Genomic DNA, 22650 nt, shown 5'->3' on the forward strand with positions numbered 1-22650 from the left:
TGGGCTTAGAGCTTCCTCCTGGATCTTGCCAGGAAGTGAAGGACTTGACAAAATGAGGAGCTTCAGAGCCAAGGTCACACTGAAGGGAAAGGCAAATAGGTAAAATGGGAAGAGCAGTCAGATGCCCGACGATGCTCATCACATCTCCACAATTCCTTCTGCCCCAGTGGCTGAGGCATATTCCCAACCTCAGCTCCTCCTCAAAATAGTTCTGGGGAATTGATTCAATCCTGCATAAGGTGCCTGTTTTTCCAGAAAGTTCACATAGTGTCTGCTAGAGGTGAAGCCAAGAAATTATTAACTGATTAAATGCAATGGAGAAAATACCATTTATGAAATAAGAGCCACAAATGCACATCAGTATTGATTCTCCCTTAGCTTTGCACAAAGGGGACGCTGTTTCTTCCGTATGTCTTTTCCTGGGAGGTGACCAAGGAGCCCAGGGCAGGACTGATCAGGTAACTGCTGCCATCTAGTGAAATCAGCACATCTGCTCTGTATTCCCTCTCACAGTGAATTTTAAGGCAGTGACATGATGCTCTTTGCGGCTCACAACAAGGGGGATTGATTTTGGTAGGACTTGGCACTCTCTGGCTTCCTGTTGAAGGCCAACTCTGCTCATTAAAATTCTCTCTGATAAGATGATGCTTCTGCAGGACAAGGGGATTCTTGGACAAAGGGGTCTCTTCATCCTTCTGCTAACAGCATCTCCCCAACCCTTGCTGCTGGGTACCCGCATCCCTCTTAACATACCACAGCCTCCTCAGAGGAGACGATGAGGTCCTCACTCACCTAAGACCTCACTGACTGAGCATCAGCCAAATAATGAATACATATAAAACCATATAAATGCAGAAGTGATAACTTAATGAGAATTGCAGGCTACAGCCATGCTTGATGGATATCTCTTCTGCAGCCATGCAACCCTGCAGCACAACAGAACCATCGGTACCTGCAAACTTGTCCATGTCCTTGAGCGGCAGCGTGTACACGAGCTGCTCATCGTTCTCCTGGAGCAGGCTGGCTGCGGGGATGTGCTGTCGTATCAGAGAGGTTGTAGCTTCTGTGTTGCAATAGGCATCGATGTGCATGCTAAGAAAACACAGGACATTGGGGTTTTAAAGCTTTTCTCCTTACACCAGTATAGAACTGTCAGCCAGGAGAGCACCAAACACTCAGTACAAAGGGGTTGCTATCTTACAGATTTCAACAGAAAGCAATTTAAAAAGTGATATGTGATGTCAACATAACAGGTATCACACAAAAAGAATACCTCAAGCGGTAGCCAATTCCCCATTTGCTTTTGAGAAAGAGAGAGGATCCAAGGCATTTTAACATCCCTTGAGAAATCACAGCTTTACGATCTAGAAACAAAAGTCAAGAAGGACCTTGAATCAGAAGACTGAATTTTGCTTCAAACCCCCTGTATTTCACATAGAAGCGTATTCTGTGGTTAGAGAAGCATCACTTTCTGCTTTATGATAGGACTGTCACTGATGGACTGTCTCTGCCCCAGGTTGGTACCCATGGGATGGCAGCAGGACTCACCAGCGAGGATATCTGCCTCATCCATGAAGTGGGTGCTGAAAACTGTCACACGATCCGCTTTCCTGTTTTTCAGGAGGTTCCAGACAATGTGCCGTGAACATGGATCCATCCCTGCGGTCGGCTCATCCAGCAGCAAAACCTTAGTGCAAAACCAAGAGTGGTAAAACTACATTCACATACAAGGTATTGACCTCAGGAAATCCTACCTAAGTAACAAATACAGGTCTTTTTGCTTGAAGCCTGCTAATTAGTCCTCTAAAACATAGAGGAAACGTCCTGGAGTAAGCAGGGCAGCTCCCTTCACTATGCTTGGAATAAACTCATCCCCTTTTGTGGCAAATGGGAAAATCAAAATAGTAAGTTAATGCCAGTCTGTTTTATTCTGCTTCTAATACAACCACACTTAGCTATGGATTCATTCCTCCTATTAAGGGATGGTTAAACACACATTCTTGCTCTTAAAAGCACAGTGAACTGTCACACGCATCATTTTTAAATACAGATCTAAAAGCAGTCCCCATTCTTAAAGGCTAGAAATAATAGAACTGTAACACAAAAAAGAGCTCTGGCTCTGTCCCTGCTCCAAGTGCCTGGAGGCAAGGAATCTGGAGAGGGAGTTTTGACAAGGGCATGTAGTGACAGGACAAAGGGGAATGGCTTTAAACAGAGAAGCTGTGGCTGCCCCATCCCTGGCAGTGTTCAAGGCCAGGTTGGACACAGGGGTTTGGAGCAACCTGCTCTAGTGGAAGGTGTCCCTGCCCGTGGCAGGGGTTGGAACTGGATGAGCTTTAAGGTCCCTTCCAACTCAAACCAGTCTGTGATTCTATGATTCTATGGATTTGCAAGGAAAGTTATTTCTGACAGGTTCACTCCTGGGAGCTAAATCTTATCTGTCAGAAACAACATAAAACTTGTCATAGTATTTATTTCACAAGGAGATGAAATCCAGAACCACTGCCATTACCTAAACCTTTAACATGCTTAAGTACAAAGGTTGAGCCATTGAAGTGATTTTAAGTGTTTAAACCATAAGCAAAGAGAAAAGGAGCAACAGATGCTCAAAGTAACAGACTCTGCCTCTCACTTACTAATAGTATTATATTATTACATATACACATATATAGTACTACATATTATTAGCATGGTTCTGATGAAGACACCCACCCTTAGGTGTATTACTGACACCAAGAGAGGAACTTCTCCACCACACTCACCTTCGGGTTCCCGAGAACAGCAACCCCCACTGATAGTCGCCTCTTCTGCCCCCCACTTAATTTCTTAGCTTGGTTGTCTCTGATAGGCTGCATATCCAAATCCAACAGCACTTTCTGCACCTAAAAAACATACAAAACACATTTCTTGTTAAAAAAAGCTGTAAGTTTTTTAACCAGATTATTCATAATTACACTCAAATTAACTGTTCCTGATTCAGTGTATCTGAACTGCACACCCTGCTAGTAAACCTGTACATCCAGAGCAGGGTCTCAAGCTCCAGCAGACCTGAAGAACTTAAAAGGTATCTATGCTTGAACACAAATGCTGTGATTTAAAACATTTCATGAGCATTTTAGTCTCCTAGAAAAAACTGACAGTTTATCTTTGTAAAAATATCTGTCTGTACCTCTCTGTCTATTGTACTGTCGAGCAATATTTCTCTGCAAACCTGTCTTAAGGAAATCCCTGCACAGTGTAAAGGTATTTTGTCATACAGGTGAAAATACAGACAATATCTCTGCTCAGCTGATTACCTCTTGTATCAAATCATTCTGAGGGATTCCTTTAATTGCAGCAAATATGGAGAGGTTCTCCTCCACCGTTAGTATATCAAAGTGGATGTCAGACTGAGGGCACACCCCTGCTATCTGTCGCACTTCGAGCATCTCATCGATTTCAGAGACCTTGTGCCCATAGACAGAGACAAACCCTATAAAAGAAGAGCCAGGAGCAATCAATGGAGAGGTGTTTTCACTGCCAGAGAGCAGGCTAGCATGGACATGAATCTGAAGCGGGCTCTTTCAGATGTTACGCAGAGAAAAACATAGTGCATCCTGAAATACCAAAGGTCAACAGCTTTGGTTTTCCAAGGCAGGATGCTCAAGGTCTCTTAACATTGGAGAAGCTCACCATCTGTTGGCGGACACAGGCCGCAAAGGATGTTCATCAGCGTTGTCTTCCCGGTCCCACTGTGCCCAAGCAGAGCTGTGATCTGACCTTCATAGATGTCAAAGGATAAATCTGGTCCCCAAGGCAGGCACAAGAAGAAGAGGAGACGTTAGTGATGTGCTCGTGGCACCCAGAGCCGGCTCCTACCACAAAGGTACATTCAAATACTAACATATTGGGTTTGCATTTAGGCTCTGCTCGAGGGGACACCTTACCTCCATGCCTTAGTGGGGCACAGCACTGCTGGGGCTGGGACAGTCCCTGCACCACTACAGAGTGGCTGTGTTTAAATGCCATATAGGCAATTCAAGATGAAAAGATCAGGGAGATGGGGCAGGGAAGAACATATCACTAATGACACAGGCAGAGGAGCAACAGGACGATATCAATGGGCTTCCTTTGGTGATGGAAGGGCTCCCCTTTTGGGGTACCATTTTAAACAAGAATACCCTCAATACCATGACACGACACATACAAGCATATCTGGCATTCATGCTTTAAGGGCCAGCCCCACAAAGAGAACCAAAAAGCCCAAACTGAAACATAAAAGATCACTCAACAATTCAGCTATCGCTCCCTTGCATCTGGTAAGCAGCTAAAAAGCTAAAGTGTTCTTACTTCTGAGAGCCTCCACAGTTTCCCCCTTTTTCCTGAATGTTTTCTGAACACAGCTGATTCTGAAAGAAGACATGTCATTTTATAAACTATTTTAGGATCTTTATATGTCATTTTGAATGATCAACACTTGGCAACAGTCATAACAAGATGATCATACCAAAATAGCACTAGACATGTTAAAGACCCACAGAAGCAAGTCAAGAGACAGGACATCTTGTCACAGAACTTCATCCATCTCCACCCTAGTATCAGAAAACTTTTCCTTGTCACCTTCTAAGGTATCTCCTATGATGACAGACTCAATTATTGCAAATCTGTGTTTCTTTCACACATCAGAACAATGCACTACAGGTTTCCCAAGCTAGAAAAGGCAACAGCTACACCCCAATAATTTCACAACACAACAAAAGACTCAACAGATATGATATGGAAAAGATGTGGTAGTAGAATAGGCTCCAAAAATGTGATTACTGGCAGCTATTGATCAAAATTAGGTATCTTTCTCTAAGGAAAGGTAAAACACCTTCTTTCCAGTCCCACTGTTCTCCCAACTAGTTTATCTGAAGGCGCTATGTGAAGGATGTGTTTTGGAAGCCTGGCCACCCTGAAAATGAGGATGGGGAGTGGATTACAGGTGTGAATAGCAGGGAGGAGAAGCAAGTATAAAGAAAACAAAACCTGTACATGTAAAGATGACAAGACAGTGCAAAAACAATGGCAAGCTGGTGGAGGGACGCTATGGAAAGAGTGCAAGTGATGCAAAACCAGTCACGATATTATAATGTGAAAATCAGGATTACGACTGGACCCTTCAAACTATTGCAGATGCCCAAAGAGATATGGGTAATGTGGACAATACTTGTCCTAGTCGCTAAGCTCAAATATTTATTTGAGGCTACTGTAGCCAACCAGGAAGAGTGAAGATGTGGAGTTCCCCAACTCACATCAGGCTATGCCATTGGAAAATGATGGAACCAAGGGCTAAAAGGCAGATACTGAAAATAACATCTGGGAAACACCAACAAGTACATGACGGTCCAGATGCAAGACAGCAGGTGACACAAAATGCAGCATGAAAGATGAAAACACAGACATCCTTTTTTCAGTACTGTTTTACCCTCTTATATACGGCTAAAATCACCATGAAGTTCCCCTCTGGCCTACAGAGAACACATCAGCCTTCACACAAACCTAGAATTCAGCTTTTTCTCCTCAAATGTGTGTTACCAGAAACTAAACCTTCCCAGAAGAGTAGGCGTTTCAACATCTGCAACCGCTTATGCCTCTCATGGCCTCAGTGCAACTGAGGGAATGGAAAACCAGCCGGTTTTGAGAGGACTCCAGCCGAAGGAATACAATCCACAAACAAACCCTTTCTTTAAGCCCAGTGATCTATCCTTGGAGGGCATCCATGTCCTTGATGATGGGCCTTCAGTGAAGATGGAAACTAGCCGTGGTGCATGCGTGCAAGGGCTCTCTGCAATGCATACCATATGCTATTCGAATCCAGCATAGACTGGAGAACTAAGTGGTTTTCAAGTTACACATCAAAACGTCAGGGATCCAGGTGATCTCTTAATCTGCACGTGGGACAGGGCAGGAACTGTACCTGATGGCTTCTTTCCCCTGGAATTCCAAAGGCACGGGTTCAACTATCTCACTGAAGCTTAAACTGCCATTGACGCTGCTCTCGTACAATTCCTTGTAGTTCTTTCTGTGCTTGGACCAAAAGGAGGGCTTCATGAAGAAGAACGGCGTGCGGCGCAGTCCGAACTCCCCTGGATAGCAAAGGGAAAAAGCCAGTTTCTTAACAGTAACTGCAGATTCTCCTCCAAATTTGGCTTTTAGCTATAAAACCCATGAGCTACCCTGCTAAAGGCTCAGGAGCCAGCCTGCATTTCCATTCTGGAGGGATTCCATTAGCCAAGTTTACATTATCCACATTTAAGTCGTGGTTCCCATCAATGCTGCTAGGAGGCTCCGGTTTTTGCTAACTGTTTAAATACATGTGCAAATCTCTTTCTAGGCAAGAGAAATCCCCAGTGCTGAAAGAAAAGTGACTTAAACACAGGCTTAAAAACTAGAGAGAACAGAGGCAAAGAGAGCTGAAAGGCTCAACCTGGCATTCATCACAAGATTAACAACTGTATTCTGTGTTTCATGTTAAACTACTGCTGTCACAGGGAAAGGTCTGGAACAGGCAGAGGAGTCTTTAATTTTCAACCCTATAAGAGCAATTTGCAAAGCTGAGGCATTGGTTAACCCAGTAGGAAGCTTTTCCTCTAGAAAGAAGGGAACAGTAGTTTAGCTGGCATGCCTAAGGGCCACCGATTCTGAACATGCTGATACCCCTCCTCACATCTCACACCTTTAACAGGAAATAATTTATTTCAGCTACAAGTATTCTGAGTCACAGTGTGAAATGTATTTGCAAACAGCACCACCTCCTTTCTCCACAGTTGAAATTCAGACAGAAATAGAATTCTAAGATGTTTTAGGTTGGAAGGGACTTTAAAGCTCATCCAGCTCCAACCCCCTGCCACGGGCAGGGACACCTTCCACTAGAGCAGGTTGCTCCAAGCCCCTGTGTCCAACCTGGCCTTGAACACTGCCAGGGATGGGGCAGCCACAGCTTCTCTGGGCACTCTGTGCCAGCGCCTCAGCACCCTCACAGGGAAGAGCTTCTGCCTAAGAGCTCATCTCAGTCTCCCCTCTGGCAGGTTAAAGCCACTCCCCTTTGTCCTGTCACCAGCCATGTCAACCTGGGGCTCAGGACCTCAGGAACCGGTGATGCTAGCACCGTTCAGTCCAATTTTTCTCATGAACATACCTGGCATAATCTGATCCAGGTAGACAGCTACGAGCAGATAAAATATGCTATCCAGCACCAATAAAATGAGAGAGATAAAGAGTGGGTAAGGACCGTGACTTAGATTTGAAAACGTTGCACCATCTTCATAATCTTCTAGATGCATGACCTGCCAAAAACCAGAGACAGAGGGAGATGTTACACACCAGCACTGTACCAGCCTGGGAAGACACAACAGCAAACTTAGCACAGGAATAAATGAAAAAGTGACTGAGATGACAGCAGTGAACACAAAGAATAACAGCTGCTTCATGGTGCACTGTATTTTACTTGATACTAAATTGCTATGGCAAGCTATTAAAATAGGCATTTTTTTCCCCACCACCATCAGTTTATTAAAGACAATCATCATAATTTAACTACATCAAGATGATGTAGTTAAAGATGACACAAGATAAATGAGCACAACAAGGTTGCAATCTGAGGGGAAGATGGTGAGTTACCTGCGCAATGCCAATCAAGAAGCTGCACTGACACAAGGGGCTGAGGATCCACACGAAAGACTTGGGGAAATCTTCCAGCAGGACTATGTTAAGACCCACAAAACCAAAAGCCAGCGTCGCCAAGAACTCCACTATTCCCACATGTTTTGACTTTTTGAATAGAGGTGTCAGCATAAGTGCAAAGAAAACCTAAGAACAGATTAAAGAAACAGGTAATAAGGTAATATTAAGATATATTACAGGCTATATGAAAACCAAAGTAAAAAGACCATAGCTTCAATTTTCCCTCTGATACTCACATCATTTTCCTGGTAGTCACTACAGCATTCACCCACATCCCACTATTCCCTTACAAACAGACCATTGGGAGGGGCAGATTTCCCAAAGATGCCAAGTGACAGAGCACAGGAAAATGTTATAAAGGAAAAATTTGTTATATAAATTAATTCTCTGACCTTTAATTAGGGTTTTAACATTACACTATATAGAAACAGCCAATGTTTAGAAGAGGGCATGGGTTTGGACTTCAAAATGGTGCTGTACAGTGTTCAAAAACAGATGATTATCAACTTAGATATTTCAGTAAGGAAAGGTATTTCTCATAGTGACTATTGAGACCTGTACAACATCCTAAGCTGGAGAAGACCCTGGGAATGGGATGGGGATGGGTAAGACACCCACTGCCAATTGCTCCTACAGATGCTGTGTTTGTTCCAGATGCTTTAATAGGGAGAACAAGGTCAGATGGGAAGGGAAAAAGCTCCATAGGGATGGGATGGCTGAATTCAGTGAGATCAGGAATACTTACTGAAGAGACTCCATACAGGAAAAAAAGGAGGAATATCACAAAGGCACTGCTCTGGGGAAAGAGAGAAGAGGCCGTCGCAATCACTGCCATAAGAATGGACATGACAAAAATCAGGCTTATGTACAGCAGCACCCAAGAAAGCCTAGGAGCAAAACAGGGCAAAAAGAACAGAAACCAGTCAGTGAATTCCCAGCCGGAATTATCCCCACACACAAATAGCTAAAACTACCATTCTTTAATATTCCAGACAGCTGCATCAGAGGACAAGCTTGCAACAAAACAAGAGCCCCCACATAAAGAGAGCTCTTATAAACATCCCTGTGACTGTTCCAGGCATTAGAGCACACACATCAATACCCACAGCATCAGAAAGTTACACAATTAGATGATTCATGATTTTTATATTATTTAAACTTGCATCATTAATTCCCTGATACCACCAGAAGAGGGTAACTGAGCAGCAGGCTTCAATAATTAAAGAAATCCTATTTAATATTTAATACACTGGTCATTCCAGTAGCTGGGCTGGGTAATAAAATCCTTTTCTTTGTAAAAACAGAGCTGCAAGCCTGGGAGCAGTTCTGACCTCAGGAAATGAGGGAGGTTTGCAAACAGGCAGTGAAAAATGACACATCTTCAGCAGCAGCAAGTTTCCGACTTACATTCAGTGAATTATCAGAGCTGCGTTACCAGCATGTCATAACACATCGCTCCCATTTCACTATGGGAGAAGTAAAGTGATTCTCCCTGGACCAGAGACGCTCAGTGCTGATGTGCGAGAGGCGAGTGGGGATAGATGAATAATGCCACAGGTGAAGGCTTGACTAAATAGGATTTATCACCAAGGATGTACCAGAAATAACCAGAACTTCCAGGAAAAAAATCGGGTGCAGAAATCAAACAAAAGCAACCAGACAAAAATAACCCAGCTAGCTGTTACAGTGGGAAAGATGCTAAAACACCGTTGGCCCCTGCAGCAAAGGGCAAAGCTAAACCCATTTTTATCTCTGCAGCTACCAATGATTTCAAATTAGTACATCCCCTCATTTGGAAATAAGCCCAAACATTATATTGCACAAGGTAATTTCCATCATGGTAAGGAAACAAATTAAAACCTGTTGCTTAGACTGCTCTGTCACATTATAATGATTGAGTTAGATTCATTTAATTACTTGTTGGGGAAGCTGCTGCTCAGCTCTGAAGAGAAACTGCAGGTTACCTGTGGAGCCGCCAGTAAAGGAGGCGCCGAGCCAAAAATATTTAAAACCAATAAAAACCAAACTACATAAAAATCTCACACATCATCACATTTGAACCCCTCAAGTCAGGCATAACTTTACATGCATAAATGCAACAGCATTGCTCTGGTATTTACTTATTTAAATGATGCTGCAAGTTTCTCTCTGTTAGATTTGACAGAGCATCTCACTTTTACGCTGTTTCCAGTTCATCAGCCTGAAAACAACTAAAAAACTGGAAGATGGGATAGAACTGTTTTCCTAGAAAGTGTTAGTTTTTACATTTCTTTATCTATTTTATATTTCTTTTATCAAGAATGGGTTATTTCAAACACTCACGTACCAAAAGGCAGTGTCGTGGAGTCCCAGTATTTTTAAGAACTCCTTCAACTTCCTCTCCTTCTCTGCCACAATATGAATTGCCAGATAATACCCAAATGGTGAGAAAGCGATCACCAGGTAAATTAAAATGATGGCACGAGGAAAATTATCTATTTCCACCACTGCAGCCTCTCCCATAACCATTGCTCTTGTCAACTCAAGTTGTTCCCAAACGGATTGATTGGTCTTCAGCTGGAAGGAAGAGAAGGAAGAGTTAGTTTTGCATCACTCCTGCTTTTGCAGCCCCATCCAACCCAGCAGCAGCAACTCCAGCTCAGCCCTTAAGTGTTGTCACTAAAAGGGAGCGATCTGGAGAGCCCAAACCCCTATAGTCCCCAAATCCCAGTCCAAAAGCACAGAAATTAGAGAAAATCTGGATGCTAAGAGATAAAACTAATGATTTTGCAATTCCTATTGCCTAAAAATATGAGACTGGCTCTCACTGCAAGCGGCATGACGTGAGAGCAGCAGGGAAAAGGGCATTGCTGGCAAATACTGGCACCAAAATAGTAAGGCAAATTCTGCAGCGCCTTTTGGTGGAGCATTTGAAATAGCATTTTGAGGTGAGTACTGCTAAGCCTTTGTGTTTTGATGTCTAATGCAAGGCTCCAGCTCATTAGCACACAAATGAAGACAAATGTCTGTATTATTCAAACGGACAAGAACACCTCTGTACAAAACATGGCAAAACGCACATGAAATAGAATCCTAGAATAGTATGGGTTGGAAGGGGCCACAAAGCTCATCTAGTTCCAACCCCCTGCCACAGGCAGGAACACCTCCACTAGACCACGTTGCTCTTCTCATTGGATTCAAGCTGATTTTTGGTATGGGATTTTATACCATCAATAGATAACATCACAAAAACAGAGCCCTGGCAGTCCACGGATTTGAACCTCTTGCTTTAATGACATTATGTTTTCAGATTTACCTGTATAATTGCAGCATCGATGCAGGCTTGCAGAGCTATAAACCCCGAGCTCCAGTACGTCACCGATTCACATCCTTTCCGCAGGTTGGAGCAACTGGCTGCAGAATGAAGCATGACATTTTAAAATGCAAACAGCCAGGGTTAATCTGTCCTGTCCCCAGTGTAAAGATGGGAATGACTTTCCAGTTTATCCCTTAAACAATACATATGAGTGTGCACATTCACCTCTTGATTCCATATAGATGGAAGACATAGCGACCGAATCGTGGAACCTCAGCTGGTAGGACATGGCATCGTTGAATACAACACCCACAAAGTTTGAGGGTTTAAAAGCACTGGCTTCTTGCAGCTCCTCTTCACTTAAATACTCCTCAGTGATGATGCCTGTGAGATAAAGGACATTATCACACTGATTTAGGTATCAGCACAGCATGGAGAAAAACTATGCGTCAATTTTAAAGAAGCATCATGTTAATCATTAATGACTTATGTCATTTTGGAGATAGAGCTATAGATATATAGAGTTGTATTCTTGTCCCAGTGAAGGAAGTATTCTCCTAAATAGAAACTGGCAGGAGTATTGCTCAGTAGCAGGGTAAAATTTAATCTTATCCCTGAATCTTCCCTTTTTCCACCCCCCTATTTTTTGCTGCTCCAACAGCTTCTGAGCCCCAATCCTCTGCCAGCTATTCCAGAGTTTATTCTCCAGTACCAGCACTTTTCAAGAAGGGCAGATTAAGAGGCACATTGGGCTAAATATATGAAAACATGTTATTTTGCACCAACTTCGGCAAAGAGCGGGAGGAAGATGCGAAAGCAGAAAGTGGAACCATTTGCACCCATAAGGAAAATGTAGATGTTGGGCTGGTTCTCCAGCTCCTCTGAAGCATGTAGAGCACAAGAAAGAGAATCAAAGACACCAAACTAATACATCAGAGGGGTTTGGGAGAGATAAGTTCCCATTTACGTGCAAGATGTGTAGGCAAAGCACTTAAAAAAAGAAAACAAGAATAAAATCCCTTTCAAAAACAGACGTGACACAGTGTTAACAGCAGTTAAACAGAAATAAAGATGCTGTTGTGATAGTAACAACAGGATGGAAACCACAACTTAAAACATCTGCAGGACAGCATCATCTCCTGAATCTGCCCCAGAGCTGTCCGGGGGTTTTTGTGCTTTGCATCTGGGGCCTCCCAAAACCTCTCCTGCAGCCACATAACACTTGTTGGCTGCAGCAGGAGAATGGGAATCGCTGTGCAATGGCAGTGCCAGAACATTTGCCAGCCAAGCAGAAAAAACGCCTTCACAGTCTCTGTCTGAGAAGAATGAAAAGAAATGCTTTTTTCCTATCATCACCAGTGACAAACAGAAGCCACAGCGTGAGATATACTGAGGAAAATAAGATGCTTAGTGTCTAAATACCATCTTCGAAGTTATCAAAAGCCACTTTCTTCATGATTTCTCGTGCCATCCGGGTCGGTGGTGTGTATCCGATGATGAAATTCACCAGCATGGAGGTATCCAGAGTGCCGAGGTTGGTGTTGGCCACCTCGCCGTACTTCCTATGCGGGTGCATCATACTCATCAGAATGAGCCAGAACAAGAAGAAGAGTGGGAACAGGACCTCCTGTGTGAGGAAAGAAAGAAATGTGACAACTCCAAAGAGTGAGCACAGAAATGAAAACTTACACAAGTTTCTCCTAGTTACACAAAGCTTAAAGGAGGGACCATAAGTTTAATCACCTTGTTCCTGTAAATTTCCCTGAACATTTGCAATGCAACAGCAATTTCAATGCCAAATCCTTCCCTGGCACTGCAGCACGATTTTAATTGCATGCATTAGTAACCTAAGAAGCCACTTTAAGGTACAAAGGGATAATTCTACATGCTTTAAATATCAGCAAAATTATGCTGTTTGGGTGGAAAGTAGCAAAACACAAAGCATGAACCGTTAAACAAGTCTAGCCAAGCATTGAACTGCCTCTTCTATACCTCAAAATGAATCTTAAAGTAGTATACACATCACCTATGCATAGGGGTGAACTGTTAGGAAAGATAAAACCTTTTGGAGAGGTCAAATCCTGCTATAATGCTCAGATATGGGTGCAAACGTGCAATGAGATTGCAATATTAATACAAAGATAATGCCTTACACCTCAGGATACATTTTCAACCAAAGCACCACAAAATACCTTCTCAAAAATCCTATTCCACCCCAAAATTCAGAGCAGACTGTGAAGCTTCAGAAGCATTGTAACAAAACTCTGACTCAGGAGCCACTTGACTGCAGAATAACAGCAGACACAAAGGCAGCAGCAAGTGCTCCACTTACCTGAACGCTGCTCTTTTTAGTCCTGCACTTAATAAGACAGTTCTTGAATAGAAGAGCTTTCGTTTGCCTCCACACTCCTGCTTCTCTTGGAGCAGCTGGTGCCATTTTTCAAGACTAGATTGTTTAAGAAACAAACAAGAATCTATATTAAATGACAAAACAATTTAAAGAGGAAAAGCCAGGCAGCTGCCGCATTCATATATCTATATGATAGAGATATATGAACTGCAGTGCCTATATTTTCATATAAACTTTTCAGTTTCTCATATTTTAAATCCCTTCCCATACACACGATAGATGCTGTGACAGGCAGGAATTGGTAGCACTGATTTACAAGGTTTACTGGTTTACCCTAAGCCATCCTCTGCGCAAAGGTGGGATCAGCTTGATGCAAACAAGACTTGAGCTAACCTGGGCTTGTTTTCATTTTGCTACTATAAACTACAAACCAAAGTCTTTATCTCAGAGCACAATAGCAGTGTCCATCACATGGCAGCCAGCCAGATCCATGCATCCAAAAACAAGAGCTACCTCACCCCAGGCAAACTGTCCAGTTAACCGTGAGTAACCCCTTTGCATCCTGGAGCAGATCCAACACTACTTATTTTCTTTACTTTCTATCTTTTCATTAGGCCACCTGCTCAACACAATGATGCTGAACATAATCTTTTAGGAAATAAAAGAAGAAAGTAAAATGAAATTGAAGATGCTCTTCCAGGAGAGAGCATCCCATTCCACCCGGAATACCTGGTGAGGGACAGCAGGCTGGGGAACCACCAGGTTTCTATCCTGTTTTGCCACCACCTTGCTGTCCAAGGTTTGGAGTCACTGGTCAATCCACATCTCTCCCTGTTTCCTCATCTGTGGAGCTGAAACACAACTGTGAGTGGCTCAGCAGGGGCAGCCTGAGGATGAGCACTGGTACGGACCCAACCACCCCTTCCAGCCATAAGTCCCACCTCCTGCAACACCAACATGCCACAGGTTACAACCAAGTCGTTTCTCATTATGTCAACTAAAACACAGTGCAGATTTCAATGATTTTTCCATATTCCAGGTTTTTCAGCTACCAACACTAATTCCAGAAGCAGACTGATGGTTTTAGTGGCTGCATACTCAGAGCAGCTCCGTATCAGGACCTGGTTCCACTGTTATCTGTTAGACAACACATGGCTCAAGCTTCCTTCCCCAGCTGTCTTTTAATATGGAAATCTATTTTTGGAGCACAGACATCACCTAACTACAGAAACACACGAAGTTGCTGACATGCCAGCACCACTATTGCGAGCTGAGCTCCAACAACTTCAAGCACACAAACTGCTCCTGCATTTCTCTGGGCGTAGGAGGAAGGAGAAGAGGGGAAAGGCATCTGAGAACACCCAGACCCATTGATCACAGCTTCCATTGCTGGCTGCTGGGGTCCTTCCCTGGGCAGTGACCCAGCACTAGGACCCATGATGTCTGCACATCACTGGAAGCAAAGTCTTGGGAAAAGATCCCACGCAAAACCTGGATAAAACCCCATTGAAACTACTCCAGAAATGAAAAACATAAAGATTTTGATAAAAAGAATAATGAATGCTTAAACACGAAGCTATGCTAATAGCCAATCCTCACAGGAAACATGCACACAACTCCTCTGGGTCTTTTAGAGCTTCAAAACGACAGCACAGTGGCTTAGAATTAATCAAAAGCAGCAGCTATTGCTTACAGGTCATAAAAAATAACATGCTGCTGCCCTCTTCTCACACTGTGCCCTGTTAAGTGATTGGGCTGCCACTGTTTGCTTTCAGGAGCAGATTTCAAGAGCTCTTACAAGAGAAGCTCCACCAAGGTCCTTAGTGAATGCTGTGCAACTGTATTAAAGCAGCGACCCCTTTCCTTGGTCTTCTCTACTTTAAAGAAAAGCCAAAAAAACCTGGCAAAGATGCTTTAATCAGGCTGACTCACTAACACCAGTTAGTGTTGCTTTAATTATTTTCTATCCACTTAAACTAACAAACAGCAATACTCCCACATCCTCGCTGGAACCTTTCCATGCTGTAATTACATCACCTCGGTTGGAGGAAGGGTCATTTTCACATTGTCAATTGATTTCTTGATATTCCACCTGCCATCTCCACTTAAGCTAATGAAGCCATGCAACACATTAGGAATGCTGGAGAAGTATCGCTTGAATGGTGAAAACTGGTTGAAAACCAAATCCTTCTAGAAGCTCCAGATGTGGAAATGAACCCGTAGGCTGAATAGAAAAGGAGCTGCCAAGAGATTTATTCAAATAAGACTGGACAAAATGAAAACACTCCAAATCTGTGAAAGTCCTCCACAATTTAGGCACTTCCTTATGATCTTATCCCGACAGGAGAAGCAGCTGAAACACAACTACTTGTGGGCATCTCAATCAAAGCAATTACTGGGTTTGTACTTTAATTCCACATCGGGGATGCTCATCCTTCTTACAGGGCCTTCCCCAGACCAACCTGACACTGGCCTTTAAGGGTCAGTTGATGTGAATTAGTGCTGCCTTTCAGGTTTCCCTTGGTTTTTAAGCTAAAATCCCAAACAAGGGGTGGGGGATGAACCCAGCTCAATGAGCTTGAGGAAAAAGCAACCAACTTATCAGTGAACGACAGGTAAGAATACAAGATTATTGATCTCGCTGCAAGCAGACAGTAGCCTAAACAATACTTAAGAAAAACCCTGAGGTGCTTGTTACTGGTCTTACATTATTTAAGCTCAATGCTTTATATATGCATTTTTAAAACGCGATGAATTTTCCTCCCTGCCTGAATCCCAAGGGGTACAGCCGCGTCTCGAGCTGAGGGGTACCATGAAGCCCAGCACCGCAGTCTCCAACCCTCCGGACCGATACGGAACTGTACAGTGAGGGAATGCCCGGCTCCCGCATCCATATCCCGCATCCCTCCGCCGCACCCCGCATCCCTCCGCATCCCGCCCCGAGCCCAGCGCTCCGGAGCTCCACTGGTCGCTAATCGCGAGTGCGGGATTGAGGACACCCCTCCGTGTTTCCATCCCTCCCCTTCCCCCCCAGATAAACCCCTTCAAATACCAGCTCCTCACCATTCTTCGCCCAGCCACGAAACCTTAATGAACACATAAACAAATGACCCAAAGCCTTTACTCCGGGGCAATGACGCGCACCGGCAGGTACTGAAAACTCCTCCTCTTCCTCTCCTTTCCTTCCCCTTCCCGTTTTACACTCCTCGGGGGGGGCTGTTCCCCCGCTCCAGCCGGTCCCCCCCACTCCCGGTCCCCGCCTCCATCCGCAGCGGAGCGGAGCCCCCCCGGCCCCGGCACTCACCGCTCCGCTCCCGGCCCGGCACAGGGCAAGAGCGCGGCTGCACCACGGGCACCACCGCCCCGGGGCGGGGCGGAGCGGGGCGGAGCGGAGCGGGGCTGCCCCCCGTCACCACCCACCGCGCACCCCGAGGGACCGGGCGGGGCCGCAGCGCCGGCACCCGCCTACCGGGAGATACCCCCCCTTGAACGGGACCCTTTGTGCTGGGGACCCCCCCTCCACCAGGGATGCTTCTCTCATGGGAACCCCCTCCCATGGACCCCCTGTCCTGGGGCCCCACTCTTCCCAAGAGTCTTTCCCTCCCATGGACCCCTGTCCTGGGGCGTTCCTCCTCCTGGGACCCTCCTTCCATGGATCCTTGTCCTGGGGACCCCTCCTCTGGGGATGCTTCCCTCCTGGGAACCCTCTCCACATGGACCCCCCGTCCTAGGAACCCTGTCTTCTCAGGCTCCCCTACCCCATGGACCCATATCCCAGGGAGCCCCTTCTCTCAGGACTCCCCTTCCATGTACCTCTGTCCTGCGGTCCCCCTCTTCCTGAGACCCCCTCCTCTCATGGACCCCTGTCCTGGGGACCCTCTTGTCCCAGGAGCCCCCTTCCATGGATCCCTGTCCTGGGAACCCCTCCTCCCGGGTCCACCCCCTCCCAGGACACCCTTTCCCAGGACAAACCCCCCTCCTGGGGACTGCCCTGTCCTCACTAGGAAGCCAAGGAAAAGGGGTCAGAAATAAGGCCCAGGGACTGTGGATTGGGTGGGAGCTGCCTGGATACACCCAGCACTGCTGGTTCCTGCCTGCATCCAGAAGGTCACTGGAATTTTATTGCATTACCCAAAATACAATGAAAATGCTGCCTCGCATACAAACGCTGATCTCCTCTCGGTTACATGTGTTAGTTCCCCACCTTGGTGTCCCAAGTGTGCGTGATCCCACTGAGTTATTCCCATTCCAGTGAGTGTTCCTGTCACCCTCCGGACAGGCCCTTGCCCATGACCGGCCTTTTGCTGACAAGGAGGATGCGATCAAAACCACTGAGACCCTAATTACCCTGTTCCCATCACTGCCAGCACACTCGGACGTGCTCGTTTTCCTAAATCCCTCCTGCAAGCTGCTGGGAAAGGCTGAGCTGAAAGTGAAACCCGGAGGTGCCATTGAGCATCTGGAGCCCTGCGGCAGAGATGCTGCGTGCTTGGGAAGGAGCAGTGCAGCTTCATGTGCTCCTCGAGGAGGGACAGCTCAGCTTCCTGCGGTTGGATGGAGCAGGGTTTGAAGTGCCCTGGTCCGAGTTGGTTTTGTGCACCCAGGGAGCTGCACAAACATCACGCATGCCTGTGCTGGAGCACAGCGCTGTAATGATGGTGTGAATGCAATATTTCACTTGGAAAACTGAGATCAGGTGATGGTATCCTCATCCAGAAAGAAGGAAAGGGTCTTGAAGCACAGCGTTAAGTGGAACGCAGGGTTTACATGAGGAGGTGTCATGGCCATGCAGAAGCCTTTGTGTTCACACCTTCACCTACACCAATCACCTAGTCGTGATTGGAAATATCCAGGATTCGAGCCCCAGCCATGGTCCCAGGACCCTCATTAGGCACAGATCCCTTTTCTGCAGCCTCAGAGCAATCCAAATCCTGTGGGCTGGCATAGCAAGGTTTTGGGAAGGAGGTTTGGGGAAGGAGGTTTTTAAGACAAGGTTTTGGGGATGAAGTTTTTCGGGGACAAAGATGCTTCCACCAGGTGTCCCCCGAGAGCGGCACAGCCCAAGAGTGGTGGGTCCAGGCTTCTTCAGATACCCTTCATACAAAAAGTGATCAAATCCCACCTGGTTTTTATGCCAGCGCTTCCTTTAGGGGGAAAAGAATTATAAAGAAGCAGCCATCAGCAAGGCTTGCTTTAACTGGAAACGTTCTTCTTTTCACCAGTTTCCACCTTAAGAAAGAGCATGAGATAAAAGTACTCTAATTAAATAATGCCCTTTAGTTTTGCCTAATGAATGCTGTGTAAATACAATGGCATAACTTGAGCTTCTATTAAAAAAACCCCAAAACTTCTTATCTTCATCCATCTAGCATTAAACAGAACAGAGGCCCAACTGGGGCTGAATTCTTCTGGCCACTTTGATGTTTCTTGTGGTCTCTGTTTATACTTGAAAAGTTTTAACTGCTCTTATTCATGTTCTACCTGCAAAGTTTGGAACTCCTTGGGTATTTTAGCACAACCTCCCTCCTTCATTGGTCCACAGCTCAGCTCACCTTGAGCCCCATCCTTCCAGGGAAGAGCTTGGAACTGCAATACCCCCCCCCCCCCCCCCCCAGCACAGTTCATAGAACCACAGAGTGGTTTGTGTTGGAAGGGAGCTTAAAGCTCACCCAGCTCCAACCCCCTGCCATGGGCAGGGACACCTTCCACTAGAGCAGGTTGCTCCAAGCCCCTGTGTCCAGCCTGGCCTTGAATACTGCCAGGGATGGGGCAGCCACAGCTTCTCTGGACACCCTGTGCCAGCACCTCAGCACCCTCACCATTCACAGCAAGGTGCTCAGAACATCGGGCTATGTCCAACGGGAAGATAACATCACCTACAATACATTTTAGTGCCACACGATGGGACATCCGTGGCACTGGTGCTGCTGCATCCCCAGAGCCACTGAGCTCATGCGCAGCAGCATCGGTACAAGAGTCAAAACTAACCAGCACAAGGGGGAGAGAGCCTCCACGGAGCAAGCATCACCCAAAGCATTGCAATGCTTTTCATCTTCAAAGTACACCAAAACCACTGCGTAATTAATTTTTGCAACAGCCCTGCATGCTCAGATGCCTTAAACATGATCTCCATTTGTAGATATAAAGAGCCAAGGGTGATGTAATTTGTTCAAGGCCGAAAGGAGTCTGTAGCTTGGGGCAGGGATGGGTACTGCAGCACCAGAAACCTGCCCAGCTTAGCTTCTGAGCAAAGAACTTTGAAGACAAAAAAAGCAATTTCATCTCTTTAACTGGAATAAAGATCTAAGCAACTACACCCACTGCACCACGTGCAACAAAGCTCTGTGAATGGTTGCACAAAGGTTTGGCAGATACAGATGATCTGATTTTCTTTATGGAAACTTATTTCTGCCTATAATGGAAATCAGGACAAACGGGAAAAGGCCCATTTCTGCAGCGGGGTCTCTCCATCTGCATCCAAGCCAATAATAAACCAACCCAGCACCTGGCAAAATGTTTATACATCTATTTGTAAGTTGGGTATGTTTCTTCCAGGAGCTCAGTGTAAACATGTTGCAGCTGGAGGGGTTGTTGTCTAAACTAAATTAGGTGAGTTTGATGACAAAAGGTAAAATAACAAAGCAAAGGAAAAGTAACTTTCTTAATAGCATCAATGGAGATCAGCAGGGTGAGGTGGTGGGTCCAACAAACCGAGTGGGTGCTGGTGATGCAGGCTAGGGACCTTCACACCGGACAGCAGTATTTGTCCTTTGGCTGTAGGGCAAGCACAACACTGTGTCTTCACACCCGCAGTGTCTTCAGCTTCCAGGTACCCAACACCTATGGAGATGATGCTAGTGCCAGGAGCAGAGACGTGATCCTCAGCGGAGTGTGTGGATCCTCAGCACACTTCTGCTCCATGTGTGTGAGCAAAGCTCAAGTTTGGAACAGAGAATTCAGAACTTTAAAGAAACTTGAACATCCGAACTCCACCTTTTGCTGATGCTTATCCCAGCAAGTCTCCACCTTGTTTTCTATACCTAAATGACCAACAGCTCATGCCAAAGCAGCAGGAATTTTTTCCAGTCCTCATCACTGATGGACTATCGGCATTTTATCAGGAGCTTGGAAGCCACAGTGGCACATGCAGAATGGCATCTCTTCCCTGCCAGTCTGGATGGCCATCTCCTTGCAGAAGTATTTCTTACAAAAAGAAAGCTGTGCAGAGGCACTCACCTAAGGAATTCAGCAACCAGGATATTATGGCAACACAGTTCAATGCACTGCAGTTGTCATGCACTAATCCATCATGTTTCAGAAAGAAAACATGATTAACTGAATTTCCTCTCCTGAAGTAGGTAGAAACACAGCTTTTCAAGAGTAAAGAGAAAAAAGTCAGCATTAAAGTCATAAAGGAGCATTTCCAGATTCTTTGGTAGCATCCCTGCTCATCCTGCTGTGCAAAACCTGCTACACCAGGATGTGGAACAGAGCGAGAAGGAGATGCCCACATCAGAGCAGGCTCTATATCTTGCAAGCAAATATGGGAAACCAAATTCTGCCCACCATCCTTTCTTGTGCTGTGTTGAGAGGGGAGAACATGTTTGGTATCAAGCTAACAAATAAATGGCCAGAGCGTTATTCCCAAGTTTCAGTTTGGTGGATGTGGCCTGTTCTGTTGCAGCTGGAAAGCTGCTCCTGCTCCAATTGCTCTGCCCATTCCACAGAGAGCTTGCAAAAAGCCCAGGAATGCTGAAACGATTCTGTCCAGTGATGCAGAAGCTTCAGGTGAGCAGCTGCTCTTTCACTGCTTCTCTTTCTATCAAAGCTCTGCAGAGCCCTGTGAGAACCAGAGGCCGCTGCGTGAATTGCTGGGATCCAAATGCAGATAAACCCAAATTATTCTACATTTTCCTTTGGACTTACCATCTGCTTATTAACTGCCTGCAGTCCTGCCACTGGCCCACTTCTTGTTACTGCTTAGATCCATTTCTCTCATGCAAAGCACTGGCTGTGCCTCTTTGCTGCAGATGCTCTCCTGACCTCGGGCATGTCACTGTCGCAGAGGAACTGGGTGACCGCAACCCAAGGGCTGCTTATGCTGGGAGCCCGTGGCTTGCTCTTCCTTCTGCATCTAGGAGTACTGTTGCTTTATAAGCAGAAATAACACAAGAAACAGTATTTATACTGTAAATCAGAGATGTTCTCATCACACAAAGGGCACAGTTGTTTTTGCCCGATGCAGGGCTCCTCCTGCATCCAAACCAGTGGCTACAAGTCATCTGAGGTCAGTTCTCTTGATGCTGAGCACCAGCAGCAGGTTTTCAGCCTCGTGCCAGCAGCCTGCCTTCCCTCTGCTGAGGGTCTGCATTCAAGAGCTGCTCTTTTCTTTCTTTGAGGGATCATTATTAAAGACTGTGCCGGGCAGAACCAAATCACAGGCAAAAAGACCGAGTTTCCCATTGTGTGCTGCTTCTATTTGGAGGCAGCAGCTCCCGAGCGCCCGGCACTTCAGCAGGGCACAGGCAGGGAGGACAAAGCCACAGTTATGTGCTTGTGCCTTTTCTCATTAGGGTGAGTTTTGCTGGGCTGTGAGGCAGTGCGCCACACCGTCCGTCATTAGGAGCATCAGAGGTGCCAAGCAGGAACTGCTGCTGCTTCCCAGCTTGTTTCACCTGCTGTGCCTCCATCCAGACTGAAACAGCTGTGAAAAAGCAGTCCATCCAGAGTTTTTAGGTTTAATTAATCAGAAAAGTTGCCACCAACAGTTAAACTCAGTCTCAGAAATCAGGTAGCTTTGTCTGCAAGTATTATTCCACCATCTGCAGCAGAGGCAATCATAGAATCACAGAATGGTTTGGGTTTGGAAGGGACCTTAAATCTCAATCTCCCCTCTGTCAGGTTAAAGCCATTCCCCCTTGTCCTGTTCCTACAGGCCCTTGTCAAAAATCTCTCGATAGCTTATAAGAACACAGAACAGGCTTCAGAGAAGATACATACTCCATATTTACTGGAAACGATGCATTTGCATCAATAAACCTGTTTATAAGCACAAGGATGATGCATTTGCATCATCTAACGCGAGAGCCCAGATCCTCTGCCAGGAAAGCCCTTCAGCAGTAATTCACAGCACCTAATTTAGAGACCTGCCTCTCTCTGTGAGCTAGGAGGAGACTAAAATAAACCCTGCAAACCCCAGCTTCCTTCAGGGTTTACTGCTCAAGGTCTGCAGCTGTGCCCAGCTGAGAAGGGAGCTCTGCCACTGCCAAACCACCAGCTCTTTGCCATCCAAAACTTACCA

The 22650-nt window shown here is 45.6% G+C and overlaps 1 protein-coding gene across 4 annotated transcripts in view; it reads right to left on the bottom strand.

Annotated features, from left to right (window-relative positions):
- The window catches only part of ABCA5 (ATP binding cassette subfamily A member 5), a 32856-nt gene extending 16126 nt beyond the window's left edge, over nucleotides 1-16730 (bottom strand). Inside the window, exons 1-18 of one of the 4 annotated variants that reach the window (XM_030506129.1) lie at nucleotides 16654-16729; nucleotides 14079-14200; nucleotides 13332-13445; nucleotides 12422-12626; nucleotides 11225-11383; nucleotides 11000-11097; nucleotides 10031-10260; nucleotides 8450-8591; nucleotides 7642-7830; nucleotides 7160-7307; nucleotides 5939-6107; nucleotides 4330-4388; nucleotides 3673-3783; nucleotides 3297-3472; nucleotides 2763-2882; nucleotides 1549-1687; nucleotides 1274-1364; nucleotides 953-1092 (exon numbers count right to left, since the gene is read on the bottom strand). In XM_030506129.1, the coding sequence (XP_030361989.1) occupies nucleotides 953-1092; nucleotides 1274-1364; nucleotides 1549-1687; nucleotides 2763-2882; nucleotides 3297-3472; nucleotides 3673-3783; nucleotides 4330-4388; nucleotides 5939-6107; nucleotides 7160-7307; nucleotides 7642-7830; nucleotides 8450-8591; nucleotides 10031-10260; nucleotides 11000-11097; nucleotides 11225-11383; nucleotides 12422-12626; nucleotides 13332-13436 (2281 nt within the window). In that variant the 5' untranslated portion in view covers nucleotides 13437-13445; nucleotides 14079-14200; nucleotides 16654-16729. Of the gene's footprint in view, nucleotides 1-952; nucleotides 1093-1273; nucleotides 1365-1548; nucleotides 1688-2762; nucleotides 2883-3296; nucleotides 3473-3672; nucleotides 3784-4329; nucleotides 4389-5938; nucleotides 6108-7159; nucleotides 7308-7641; nucleotides 7831-8449; nucleotides 8592-10030; nucleotides 10261-10999; nucleotides 11098-11224; nucleotides 11384-12421; nucleotides 12627-13331; nucleotides 13446-14078; nucleotides 14201-16412; nucleotides 16519-16653 lie in introns of those variants that run through there. The other 3 variants (XM_030506128.1, XM_030506132.1, XM_030506130.1) reach the window with 3 other exon arrangements.
- Nucleotides 16731-22650: the final 5920 nt, after the last annotated feature.

The sequence above is a fragment of the Strigops habroptila genome, chromosome 14, assembly GCF_004027225.2.
Source record: "Strigops habroptila isolate Jane chromosome 14, bStrHab1.2.pri, whole genome shotgun sequence".
Taxonomy (NCBI): Eukaryota; Metazoa; Chordata; class Aves; order Psittaciformes; family Psittacidae; genus Strigops; species Strigops habroptila.